General features: G+C 41.4%; 1 protein-coding gene across 5 annotated transcripts in view; it reads right to left on the reverse strand.

Moving 5' to 3' along the window:
- ETV6 (ETS variant transcription factor 6) overlaps positions 1-13,897 on the reverse strand; it is a 343,221-nt gene that overhangs the window by 214,233 nt on the left and 115,091 nt on the right. Inside the window, exon 1 of one of the 5 annotated variants that reach the window (XM_081124903.1) lies at positions 1,907-2,215. The exons of 1 other annotated variant lie outside the window; for it this stretch is intronic. In XM_081124903.1, coding sequence (XP_080981029.1) covers positions 1,907-1,939 — 33 coding nt within the window. In that variant the 5' untranslated portion in view covers positions 1,940-2,215. Of the gene's footprint in view, positions 1-1,906; positions 2,216-13,897 lie in introns of those variants that run through there. 3 more of the 5 variants (XM_081124902.1, XM_081124905.1, XM_081124904.1) reach the window with 3 other exon arrangements.

Below are 13,897 nucleotides of genomic sequence, written 5' to 3' on the forward strand. Positions count from 1 at the left end.
CACTTCTGCCTGCAGCGCACAAACATGAGCCCATCAGAACAGTAGGGATAATAGTCTCTTTAGAAGAGGTATCAAGAAAAGTCACAGAACGGATTTTTGTTGTTGTTGTTTCACCCTAAAATTACTGCCCATCGGTGGCCCAGGTTTTCCTGATGTCAGATTTACTGGCAAACTAAATACAATTTACGGGGTTTAATACCCTATTATTTAGTTACCTCTGTTTGTGTTATGAAGTGTAGAATAAATTAGATTATTTGTACCATAGGATTTTCCTGAACTTGTTGAAGAGTCTGACTTATACAGCAAATAAACCGGTTTTGAAGTATCAATGTACCCTAAGTCCTTTACTCTGACACCTCCTCTACCTACAGAAGTATTGCTACACACACACACACACACACACACACACACACACACACACCCCAGATATATACAAACACAGAAGCCCAAAAGTTCCACTGGGCATTTTTGTGAGGCAAAAACAAAGAAACCCAACCCACCTTTTCAGTTCACATTAGCCCTATTTCAAACCCATGAAAATCTTTCCTGGTAAGAAACACTAAAATCTGAGAATAAGTATGAAAACCTAGTAAAGCCAATATGATAAAATACTGTGTTTCCTCTACACAGATGCTAATGTAAAAGCAGTGTTCAAGCAGGAAAGGTTCTTCTAATTCCCCACAGATGAAGAAAACAGGCTATTTGTTCATTGTTTCTGCAGTGTCCGCTCAATGAACACACGCTAAATGGGCCAAACCAAAACCAAACAGACTTCAGCAGCTTCAGCCTCTCACAGAAGCAGAAGGCTTTTTTTCCACCTGGGTACTGATGGAACAGTGAAATAAATAAAGTGCGCAAGAAATGCAGCCATGGGAAAAATAATTGGGGGTGATGGACAGATCATTCTGCCTCCTCACGGTGGCAAACTTTACAACTTCTGAGAAGCAACAAACCACAGCACCACCAGCCTAGATAGATAGGTAGTTAAGATAGATACGCGCACACACGCACACACACCACTACTTGGAAGCCAAGGACAGTGTTTGCAAATATCCACTATCCTGCATTTTCAACACTGCAGAACAGCCAGAAAGCTGGGAGACTTCTACTCTTAGATATCCTCTCTGCACTGTCAAACAGGGAAGGTCATTTTGCCTGGGTCACTTAGATAATTCCCTCTCTCCCTGCATCGCAGGAGTTTTCTACTTTGAGCTTGCTCAACTTTCATATGCATCGGAGCAAAAGAACCATTCAGCAACTTTATTCACCTTGGTTAAACAGAAAGAAAGAAAGACGTTCATTGTGCAATGCCCAGGAAAAGCTGACACCAGGACTGTCTCTCCGACCAGCGCTTGCAATCACCATCCGAGGAGAGGGGGTACACCCTGTCAGATCAGACCCAGGGAGTCCTTAAAAAAAAGAAATGATTCCATCCCCCAAGAGGGGCTGGAGAACTTTTTTTTTCTAAGGAGACCACCCTCGGGAACAAAAGTTACATTTCAGTCACATGTTGGGAGTAGGAGTAGGAGCAGGTTCTTGTGTATGTTGTTTTTTTGTTGTTGGTTTTTTTTTTTTTTTAAAGCGAACTAATTACCGGGGTGTTTTACGGTTCTAGAGACCACTCGGGCTCCTCCTGACCAATTGTGACCGGCATTTCATTGTCAAAAAGAAAGGGGGTGGGGTGGGGGCGATGGAGCCGACAGGGGGCTCCGCGGGGGAGAGCAGCAAGGTTACATTAAAGGGTACAGCAGCCGCCGCAAGCTGCATCTCCTTCCCGGGCGCCCCAAATAATTTACTGCGAACAGAGCGACTGCAACAGCCCCCTCTGAAGCGCCCAGCAAGCCTGCCCCGGCCGGTGCAACTCAAGGTTTTCGGTCACGGAGAGGGAGGGGGAGAAGATCTTTACCTTAATGCTACACTGAGCAGGAGTCTCAGACATGTCTCACAGCGAGAGAGATCAGGAAGTTCTCAGTTTTTTTCCACTTTCCTTTCCTCTCCCCAACCCAGAAACGCTCCACAGCCAGCCGGACGCGGTCATTTAAGAAGTTTCTTCCAGCATCTCTCCCGGCAGCCGCCCCGGGGGTCTGCGAGCGCGCGGGGCGGGCGGGGCGGCCGGCGGAGTTGGGTGCGCCGGGCGGCGGGGGCGTGGGAGCCGGGCCGGAGCGCGGCGGCGGGGTCTGCAGGTCGCGCGGCGCGGCGCGGCGACCCGGGGCGCAGCCGGCCGGCCTCCCGCTCTCTCCTCCCACCCGCGGCCGGCGCCCCCGCCCCCCGCCCTCCCGCCGCTCTCCTCGCTCGCTCGCTCGCTCTCTCGAATGTTTTCCTTCCTGGAAGAGAGAAACTGAAAGGCAGAACTGAGAAAGCTCTCTGCTCATTGATCTTGAGAGTTTCAGTGCAGAAACTGACGCGAATTCCCAGCACTGAGCTCTGTCTCTTAAAGGAGCCACCAGGAAATAAAAGCTCGGGTTACAGCCCGGCATCGGGGAAATAAAAGCCGGTCGGGGGGAGGGGCGCCGGCGGGGGCGCGGGCGGAGGAAACCCGGAGAGCGGGGCCGCGCGGGCCCGGCGGCGGGCGAGGCGGGCGGCACAGCCCACCCACCGCAGCGCGGCCGGGGCGCGGGCACCCGCCCTCCCTGCCGCGCCCCTCTGCCCGCCCGGGAGCCGGGCTTTCTAGGCTGAGCCCAACAATTGCCTCGCTCAAGGAAGACACGGTTAAAAAACGTTACACTGGGGCCCAGGAAACCACAAAACAGGTTTATTAAACGCCTCCGACCTTCCCCGGCTCTGTCTCTTTGATACCTTGAAACGCACAAGGTCCCCCACCCCCAAGCGCAGACGCAATGAGAATGCCCTCGGAAGGGGCATTCCGGTAAGGACGCGGAATCCAGAGGAGGAAATAAAACAATAGCCTTTGTTCTGCTCCTGTACCGCTGCCTCTTTAAGAGAATCCACCAGGAAATGGGAGATCGGGTTACAGGCTGCACACCGGGAAACGTGGGGCGAGCGAGCGCCGGAGCGCGACGCCGCAGACAAAGCCGGGCGGCCGCGTCGCGGCGCTGGGCGGCGGGGGGGGATTCCCTGGAAGGTGGGCGCCCGGAAAGGGGGCGGCGCCGCGCGCCCGCCGGGCAACGGCGCTGCGGGCGCTTCCCCCGCGGCGCTCGCCTTCTGGGGAAGGGCAGGCTGCCGGGCAGTTATCAAAGGCAGTTGAGTTCCTTTTCCTGACCCCCCCTTCCTCCCCGTTTCGAAATACTCTGTCCATTTAAAGCAATAGCGGTCGCTACCAACCGAAATGGGTGACTCGACCGCGGAGTCGACGGGACGTGCTCCCGAGGGTAACAGCCCGCCCTGGGCCCGGCTCTGACCGCGCCGGCGGCCCCGGGAGGATGCGACCCGGCCCGGGGAGCGATGAGGGACCGGAGGAACGACTGAGGGGGAGTCAAGTCGGCCGGGGCTGGGGGTTCTAGCCAAGGCCAGGTGGTCTTATCGCTGTTATTTTTATTATTTATGGTCTCTCTAAACGCTCTTGAGTATCCACTTCAGAAGACTGAGAACATTATAATTATGTTCAGATTCTAAATCCTGCTAATACTGCATAGGGGCTTAATGTGTGGGTGTGTGTTATGTTACCAATCGACAGATACATATGTATAAATATAGCGTGTGTCTATATACGGAGGGACCAGAATTTCCCAGATTCTCCCCGTGCTGCCAGCTGTCCTTCGCTTCTCCAAAAGCTCAGACTTTTTCACACGCTCATCAGAACCCTCTGAACCAGAATCTATTGGAGGGGCTGGGGTGGGAAGGAGTCCTGTTCCTGGAAAGGTGGGAATAATGGGTGTTTGAAAGCCTCCGGGGACCTCGGTAGTTTTTGTCACCCGGTATAGTCCTGTCCTCCCCAAGAGAGCTCATGTCCACACCAGCTCCTCTTGGATCACCTGCGGCCTCCCCGCCCCAACAATTACCTATCTGCCTTTGACCCCTGGACTAATGTTGCAAACATTGGTTCCGATGTCCCATTGCTGGTTTAAATCCTAGAAGCCTCGGTTTCACTTATCAATATGCTAGCTGGCAGCTCACTCTCGGCTTCTGTAAAATGATGGTGGAGAATAATAGTACCTACCTCCTAAGATTCTTGTGAGTATTAAGTGAGCAAATATATGCAAAGTGCTCAAATACTGGAGTGCTTGTTACATATTATATGTGCTCAATGTTAGCTTCAAATATTTAACATCAGGACTGAAGCAGCTCTCAACGTCCTTTTCTATCTCTTCTCCAAGTGACTCACTGAAATAATAATAGTTTGAATTATAATGTATGTAGTTCGAAAGCAAAATACACAGTAGCAACTGTGGCAAACACTGCTTTAGACTAAGGATGGACAATTTCTTTTTGAGAAGGGGCCTGGTAATAGTTTAGGCTTTGTGCAGAGAGGTAAAATTGGGGACATTGAGTAGATACTTATATAACGAGAGAAAGGAAATATCCATATTTCTTTATTGACAAAAATGTAAGGTGTAATAGTAATTGTAATACAAGTCTAATGATAAGAGGAATGGAACTCTTTTCTGGGGGGGGGGAAGAATAGCACTTCAAATAGTGTTTTCTATCATCAAAACTGATTGTAAATGTTTATCTGTTAATGCTGATCTGTAACTAGAGTTTATGTATTTTATTTTGGGAAGTATCTTTTCACCCCGATAGGTACTATCAAATATATCAATCCATGAGCACATGATTTTTCTTGAGCATATTTATGGCTTAGAAAGCATTTATGCAATTAGAATTCTATAAGTTCTCTTGTTATTTCCCCTTTAGCATGCCATTACATTTCAGATTAATCACTTCCAATTGAAGGTTAGGTGGAAGCACCTCAGTTGCACAGTTACATGGATTTGAAATAAGGAAATTTCCTTTTCACTTACATCAAAATCCACAAACCACTATTGGAACTGTAGTTTGAGTTGAGAAAAAATAAATGTTCCAAATTCGAGTCAGAATGGAAATCTTGTTTCTTGTTTTAACTTTTGACAGCCTGGAAAGTGTATAAAGCAGATTGATATTATTTGTGATTCAAACAATGTTAGTTGCATCCAAATGATTTAACTGCAGTATATGCTTCACACATAGCTTTATTTTGCCTTGTAGTTTTAGTTGAATTCATGAAAACCATTATCAAGTCTGTAGCAAAAGCTAATTTCCAAAGCCATTCAGAGTTCAATAATAATGATTGAGGGAAGTTCTTTTCATTCATTCATTCCCATTTGTCAATTGTTTCTCTATGCCTTGTTTTCTGACTTCTTTGGGGTAAATTGGGTGTCTTTTTAATATTTCATTTAAATTCCTAGATTGTCTTTCTAGCCGTTCCTCTTTATGTTAAATATAATTGTTCATCTTGACATTACAATTTGCATCTTTAATGATCACAGTCTATCTTCAAATAATATTATTTATTTTATGACTGTATAAGAAATTTAGAACAGCATGCTTTCATTTGTCCCTCTCCCATCTTTTATATTGCCTTATATTTTATTTCTACATGTTACACATTGTAGGGTTTTTTTACGTTTAAAAATTGTGAATATATATATGTAATGAAGGTACTAAAATATATGTCTCTTGTTAAATTGCCTAGATATTTGTCCTTTCTGGCACTTTTTTATTCCTTCTTGCAGATCATATATAATTTCTTTAGACTCTAACTTTTTATAGCATTTCTTGTACTGTAGTGCAGTTTGATGGAGATGAAGTCTCTCAGCTTTTGTCTGTATAAGGATGTCTTTATTTCACATTCATATTTAAAAGATAATTTTCACTATATAAAATTTTAAGTTGATAGATTTTTTTTCACCTTTTGGCTCTTTAAACATGTCATTCTATTTCTGTCTCCATTATTTTCTTATTAAAAGTCATTTGTAGTTCCTATGTTAGCTCCCCATGTGTCATGTATTTTTTTTTCTGGATACTTTTAAAAACTCTCTAAATTTGGTTTTCAGAATTTTGACTATGTTGTGCCTAGATGGACTTTTCTTTCTGCTTGATATTGGCTGCAGTTCTTGAACCTGAAAGTTGATAGTTTTCATTAGTTTTGGAAAATTCTCATCTGTTATCTCTTTGAATATTGTTTCTGCCCATTCTCTCTTTCCTCTCCTTTTATTACTCCAATAATACAAGTGTTAAACCACATGACATTGTTTCAGAGGTCTCAAATACTGTTCTTAAAATAATTTTTTTACTCTTTGTCTTACAATTTTGATGCTATCTCAAGTTTCTTTCCTCTGTATTTTCCAACTTACTGTTAAGTCCAGCTCTCTAATCTTTTACTTCTAATACTGTATTTTTTCTAGAATTTCCATTTTTATGTTCTCCATCACTTTTCTGAAGTTGCCCATATCTTCTTCATACTTGGTTTCCACTTTTTCCTTTAAGTCCTTTAGCATTTTTGTCATACTGTGGTAATTCTAACATCGGACTATTTCTCAATTAAGTTCTATTGATGGTAATCTTTCTTGGCCGTGGGTTACATTTTCTTTTTTCTGTGTGTGTGTCTTGATTTTTTTAATGTGTGCTGGACATTTTATGTAAAAATACAGTAGACGATGAATTAAATGATATTTCCCTCTAAAAAAGGCCACATTCCTTCTTCTATAAGGCCACTAGAATTTAGGTTGAGTAAATACCTGGATTATATTTATATTTATATTATAGTTGACTGGATTTGGGCTATGTCATATTTTTTTAGTTTGATTCAATTCGCCACTGGCCTCAAATATTTTGAAGGCAGGATCAGGACTGTTCCAATAAGCAAATATCCTCTTAGAGCTGTTATTCTCAGCTTTTCTGCTCTTCTCGATGTCTTCCTTAGATTCGAGCCTTGGGGAAAGATCTCACACCTCTTCTGCTCCCAACCCCAATCTTTCTGAAGGTCTAAAGAGCTAGGGGTTTTCTCTCAGCCCTTCTGTCCTTCTACATGTCCTTCCTAGCTCGAAAGTCCAGTGTATCTGTAAGAGTTTCTCTTAGCTCTTCTTCATTGCCATGGGTTTTTGTGCCCCCACCCCAGTAATTAGTATCAGTAGGAAAGAATTGTGAAGTAGTAGGGTTTTGCTCTGTGCCCGTGACTCCTCTGGATTCTAACGTGTCTGTCACAGTAGCCCACACACTGCCATTAAAATTTGTTTAAAATTAGGCTGATTTACCATTGTGTATAGTGGATTCCTCTTCTCTACACTTAGCCAGGGGTGAGAACCATTGTGGATATTTTCTCTCATGAAGGATTGTCATTTTCTGAAATTCAGTTCACTTAGTTTTCTCTGTACTCTCATCTCTGTGATAGTTTTTTAAAAACTATAATTATGTAGATTATCTGGTTTGTTTGGGGTGTTAGGGAGTGAATTATGGTCTCTTGTGACTTTCTACATAAAAACTGAAAGAGAAACCTGAATGTCTAATCTTTATCTTCCAAAAAGTGATGGGGAGGGGCAAAGCGTGGGGAAGAATGAACAGTTAAGAATATGTGGAAGTGGATGTGCCTAATTTAAAAACCTATAGCTATTACCATAGTATAATGTTATATTTTAAAATGCAAACAATAACAGTTTAAACAGTATAAACTACAATAAGAAACACCATCCATATATCTCTGCCAAACTAGAATTCCTTAGCCTAACGGGCATGCTTCTTTAAGAGGGGTCTGTCATAACTGGTGGGGTGGAAGAGAAGACGAGAAACATTTATGTTTATCCAAATAAGACATGGATTTTGAAATATTGAGAATCACTGCCCTAAACTCTATATTTTCTGTGTTATATCAGTCAGTGTGCAATCAGAGAAGCAGATTCGTGTGTGTGCATGTGCGTGTATGTGTGTGGTATGTATAATATACATATATATGTATATAGTGATTATGCTTCTCTGATTGCATGCTGACTGATACAGTAAAGAAATGTATATATAGGGCTGGTGGTTGGGAAGAGCAGATGGATGTAAAGTAGGTAAAATTAAGAATAAGCTACAACTCAAAAGCATGAGCTGGAGCCCACGTCAGTTCTCATTACCTCTGACCTTGTTGGACTGTGTTCTACATAAGCTGGGGCTCTTTGTCATGGAATTAAGCATACACACAAGCCTCACCCAAGAGTTGCAAAAGTTGGACTAGTATCTTGGCGAAGAAGGATCAGTCACTGGCTCATACACCAATAAGGTGAGGCAACAGATAAACAATATGTGCAAGCTACAAAATATCTGCTACTACACTGGACCTCCTCTCCCATACCATGCCAATCATAAGCTCAACTCTTAACAGATCTCCTGGTCTGGGTCTCCACACTGTGTAATCTATCATTTCTTTAATCTTTTTTCCAGATTGTGGGTTTTTTCATTATTATATGACTTTATTTTTGAAATCAACTTTATTCAGGTATTTATATACAGCAAATTTTACCAATTTTAAATTTAAAAAATCATTGAGTTTCAACAAGTATGTAGTTATAAGACCACCATCACCCCCAAAAGTTCTCTTGTGCCCTCTTACAATCAATGCCCTTCTCCCATTCTTGGTTCTGAACAACCACTGATCATCAGCTTTCTGAAACATGTAATTTCACATGGTGAAATCATACAGTGTATAGTCTTCTGGCTTTTCATTTGGCATGGAGCTTTTGAGTTTCATTTATGTTGTGTGTATCAGTAATTCATTTCATTTAATTACTAAGTGGTATTCCTTTATGTAGATTACTAAAATTTGTTCACCATTTCACAGGCATTTGAGTGGTTTCCAGTGTTTAGCTATTATAAATAAAACTTCTATGAAAATAATATATATCTGCTGCTTCATTTTTACCAAATCACACAAGACTCTCCTGTGGCCCACCTGAACTGGAAACACAAAGAAGAGAACTCTGGGAATGTAGTTTAAGCTAGCCAAGTTGTCAAATTATAAAGTCACTACATATAATAATTGGCTTTTGATAAGGCCCCTCCAACAGTTATAAGAATTTTTCAGTACCCTATCACATCTTTTCCCATCTAACTATTGTATTCACCTTCAAACTATTGTATTCCATATGCCTTCTCCCTATGGCTTCCCCATCTTTCTTACTAATGCCCCCCTGTTATCACCCTCCTACTTAATTAGCCTCAAAATAATTTTTGACATGCTGGTCTCTTTTATGCCACGTATATTGCCTATTTTCAGATCTTTCTGTTTTGTCCACAGATTCTCCTCTGTCTTTCCCAAAGGAGCAACTCCACTTTGGGTTGTTGCCGCTTCCACCACCAAATTTCCGCAGTTCATCTATGATCGTTATTGGATCTTTCATCTCTGCTCAAGTCTCTTACTTCATCATTCCCATTTCTATCCTTAGACCTTGTCTCATATTACTCAAAACTCTACCCACACACACAAACTCTGAAACCATTTGTTTTCTGTCAAGTAGTACCTGCAAACCACCTCCTTCATAAATCCATCTCACACTATATAAATGGAATCTGTCCATAACATAAGGAGTTGGAATGCTGGCATGGATTTATTGTGTGAGAACTGCTCGGCTGTTTCCTAATTATGACCTGGGAGGGTTCAGAAGGCACTCCCTTCATCAAGGCTTTAAGAAATGCAGGCATCAGCATCCTTGTCAAGTTCTGTAGTAGCCATTCTCTGTAAGCCACTAATGCTGTCATTAAACTGAGGATGGTGGGATACTGGAGTGACAAGTGCCGAGTGACATCACTTAACTATCTTAACTACCACAGACAAGGACACGTGGTTGTCATAATGGACAGAGCTAAAGTGATCATCAGAATGGCTCGATCTTTGGTGTTGGCTGATTTATTGTGATCTCCTTAGGATTGAAATACATATATACAGCCTAGTAATGTCTTGATTTTTGTACATAAAAGAGCTCTAGGTCTAGAGTAAAGAATTCTGACTAGAATCCCAGAACAGATGGTCCTGGCTGGATCCTCTTAAATTAAGGGGAAGAGGTCCTGCTACACAGCCAAAATGTGTACTGAAAACCTATCTACCCTTCCCAAAGGCACTTACCAGTGTGAATGTGCATTTTAGGGGGAAAATAGCTAGAATTTGGGAGGGGGGATAATTGCACACTAGCTCCGAATTAACACTGATTCCTAGAAACTCAATATGTCACTTTGTTGTGCCAAGCAGAGTAGGGCCTAAGAAGTCAGGGAATAAGTGGAGTTTTGGCTTGAACCCAACTTGTAGTGGGCCTGGTGGGTACTCAAACCCCATCCCATGGTTATTTTTCTAGTTCTGAATGCAGAGTTGGAATTTACATATTCAGCAAGTGGCAGAAACCCCACATTGTTCCCCAAATCATGGGGTGAGGGCTTTATAATAGGAAAGGCCAGAAAGAAGTTCCTAGAACTGTTTACTTGCTAAAATAATAAACCAAAGGCACTTTAGCATTCTTGGAGGGATTACAAAGAAGAGTGCCACCGTAAAGGCCTTAAAGGATGGAGAAGTGGTGATTTCTACTACATTCTCAATTATTTCGCCTATTTGGCCTGTGAAGAAGAGACAGATCTTGGAGAATGGTGATAAATCATGGTGAACTTAATCAGGTCATGTTTCCAGTTGCAACTGGTATTCCAAATGAGGTTTCTTTATTGGAGCAAACCAATACAATCCTTGGTACCTAGCATGTAGCTATTGATCTAGATAATACTTTTTCTCTTCTCTCTCATAGTAAAGACTATAAAAAGCAGTTACTTTTCAATTGGTAGGACTAGCAATGTACTTCACTGTCCTATCGCAAGCCTTTATCAACTCTACAGCCCTCCAGCGTAATCTAATTTTAAAAGACCAGGATTGCCTCTTCATTCCGCAAATATCATTTTGGTCCATTATAATAACAAGAGCTTGTTGACTGGATCTGATGACTAGAAAGTAGCAAATATCCAGAAGTTAAGAAACAAATTTCACAAAAGTTTAGGGGTCTTCCACCTTAGTGACTGCCTCCTCTGATCTGAGTCCTGGTCAAGATATCTCTTCTAAGTTGCTGCATCTAGACCTTCCTACTCCAAAGAAAGACATATAACGTCTAGTGGGCTTCCAGCTTTCAGTGGGGCCCAGTGTAAGAGAAGTCTCTGCACCAGGTCCAAGCTGTGTGCCAGCTGCCTCTGCCCCTTGGGCCCTTTGATGCAGAAGACACACTGATATTCGAAACACCTATGATAGGGAAGTCGTATGGGGCCCTCGGCAGGATCCTACAGGTAAGTTACAGTGCAGACCTTTAGGATTTAGGAGCAAAGCTATGCCATCTACTAAACATAAACATTCTCCTTTTAAGAAATAGCTTAGGTTTTGTTAGACTTAACATCTATTATTTCTAATAAAAATATACCCATATCAGCTTTATTTTGGTTCTATCCTCTTTGTCCTTTTATTTTAAAACTTTATTTGTTTTTAACATTTTTGGTGGACCTGTTCTGAACATCAAATAACTAGATTTAAAATATCATTCCTGACATGGCCTGATTTTTTACTTATCAGTATATTTCAATTGTGTGTTGTGATTATAGATTTACCTGTGTTTATGCCATGTCACTTAAAATTTCTATTTGTCCTACTTTTTCTATGTTTCTTTATTTTCCTTTTATGGAGGAGATAGTCAATCAGCAAAAATTCCATGTGCTACCTGACATTTAGTAGAAGCAACATGAGTAACCCTGAGCAACAGGAATGAAAATGACATGTCACTTCTGGCCCAAAGCTGGAAAAGGTGGGTTTGAGTTTTCCATGTATTCTTTTATCCTGTTGCAACAACTTATGAGATGTTGATAGCATCCATCAAGTCCTCAGTGACTGTGTGAAGCAGTCTCCTATCAAAGTAAATTGTGTTTATGTTATGTCAGTGAGATATTGAAGTCAATTTACCATCATAGCATCAAGTAGCCTATTATGACTAATAAGTTATATTAAAATCTTTGGAATGATTGTGTTTTAATTTTCTTCCCTTTTTCTGTTTTTCCCCCTATGTTTGAAATGTCTTTGGTCAGTTTTTATTTATTTTGTATTTAGATTGTGTTTATGGGAAAGATTTCCATTACTGCTTTGGAGTCCAGCAGGGCCTTAAAAGTATGTTTGATTCAGGACCTAACTGTTTTTATTTGTACTGCTGGATCATTCAGACTGTCCGGAGCACCATGCTATTGCAAGTGGAATCACTTCTTTTTCTTGCAAATACACAGATGCCCACCACCAGGCTCATGTCACATATCACAGGTTCACAGCCTCTAAGCCAAAATTCTTTGTCCAGGTGTGTTTCCAAATTCAGATATTTTAGATTCAGGAAAGTAATATAGTGCACCTTTAAATCAAAGACTAAAATAATTCAGCAGCCAAATATGTGAATATCCAGAAAAAAATAGGATAAATACAGATAATCAAATAGCCTCCAGGGGTTCATATCAGAGTCTGCCACCAAATTAGTTATGAAAAAGACTGTTTTTCATAGTTTCTGAAATTTCAGACAGAAGTTTAGAAGCCTCTTATCCTGACTTTCCGTCAATATAGAAACCCTATCCTAAAGACTTCCACGTAGGTAATCACTGCTCTCTTCTGGAGCAAGTGAGCACACCACTTTTTAAGGCAAGTGTCCACATTATTTAATTGCTAAACTAACAGGCAGTCTTTCCTTATGCTTATTACTCTTACCTACAATCTACCTAGGGCACACACACACACATTTTGTTTTTTCCAAGATAAATTCACCCCGCTCCCTCAAAATATACAAGGACAAAACTGTTCAAATTGCAAATTTCAGGGTGAATATCCAAATGTGGAAGTGATAAAATGACCAGAGTAAATCTCACAAGAAAGAATTTTCTGATTCTGCTGGTCCAGAAGAAGAAATACCACATCTATGTTGTGAACTGTCTATGGAGAGAAGCAGCCTCTAGGAGCTGAGGACCTCAGTCTTACAACCACAAGGAACTGAATTCTGCCAACATCCATGAGAGCCTGGAAGAAGTCTCTGAGCCTCGGATGACATGTCAGCCGCAAGCCCACACCATGTTACAGCCCATGAGACCCTGAGCAGAGGACCCAGCTAAGTGGGGCCCGACTCACAGAGGACACAGACCCATGCAAACTATGGTAAATAAATTTATGTTCTTTTAAGATGCTCAATTTTAGAATTTGTCACACTTTTAAAAAAAGAATTTTCTAAATTGAGCTTTTCAATAATGAAGCCTACTCCTTTCCAGCGTGGGGACACCTCATTTTGGGTGGTAATAAAACACAATGGAGGATCATCAGATCTTAACAGGAAATTTCTGCCGTAAGAGAAGTCATAACCACTGCCCCCTGAGTTTCTCCCCAGTTCCAAAACTGCATGATTCTTTGATTTCAAATGGATGGGAAATGATGAAGCAAAACCTCTTTTTCAATCTTCTTCCTTCCTCCCTTAATAAATAATTAACCTCACACTGAATCATCCTCCCTAAGAAAAGTTCTGAGTTTGTTATACCCAGTTGTCTTTTAGTCAGTTTGAACTTAAAAGGCAATTTTTACAAAATTCCCAGCAGAGGTGCCAAATACTGATTTATGTTTACCAGATAGGATGCGTGTCCTGTTCTAATCTGTAGTATATTTCATAAATTAGACAAAAGAACATTTTAAAAAATATTTTGAATTGGTATAGATATGATTATGTGGCTCTTCCTGAGAATGACTCTTTCCTCACTTGATACATTATTGTTTGGTGTCAAAATACAGTTAACAATTTAAAAATAAAAAGATTAAAAACAAACAAAAAAAACCTTTTTAATAAAGGCAGATATTCTACAGGATATTTAAAGTTGCATGAAAGAGCATCTCTAAGGGTAAGGAGCTACTATAGACAGATCTCATCAGGCTTAAATAAAATGCTTTAGAGACCTTATA

The sequence above is a fragment of the Miniopterus schreibersii genome (genome assembly GCF_964146895.1).
Source record: "Miniopterus schreibersii genome assembly, chromosome: 2".
Taxonomy (NCBI): domain Eukaryota; kingdom Metazoa; phylum Chordata; class Mammalia; order Chiroptera; family Miniopteridae; genus Miniopterus; species Miniopterus schreibersii.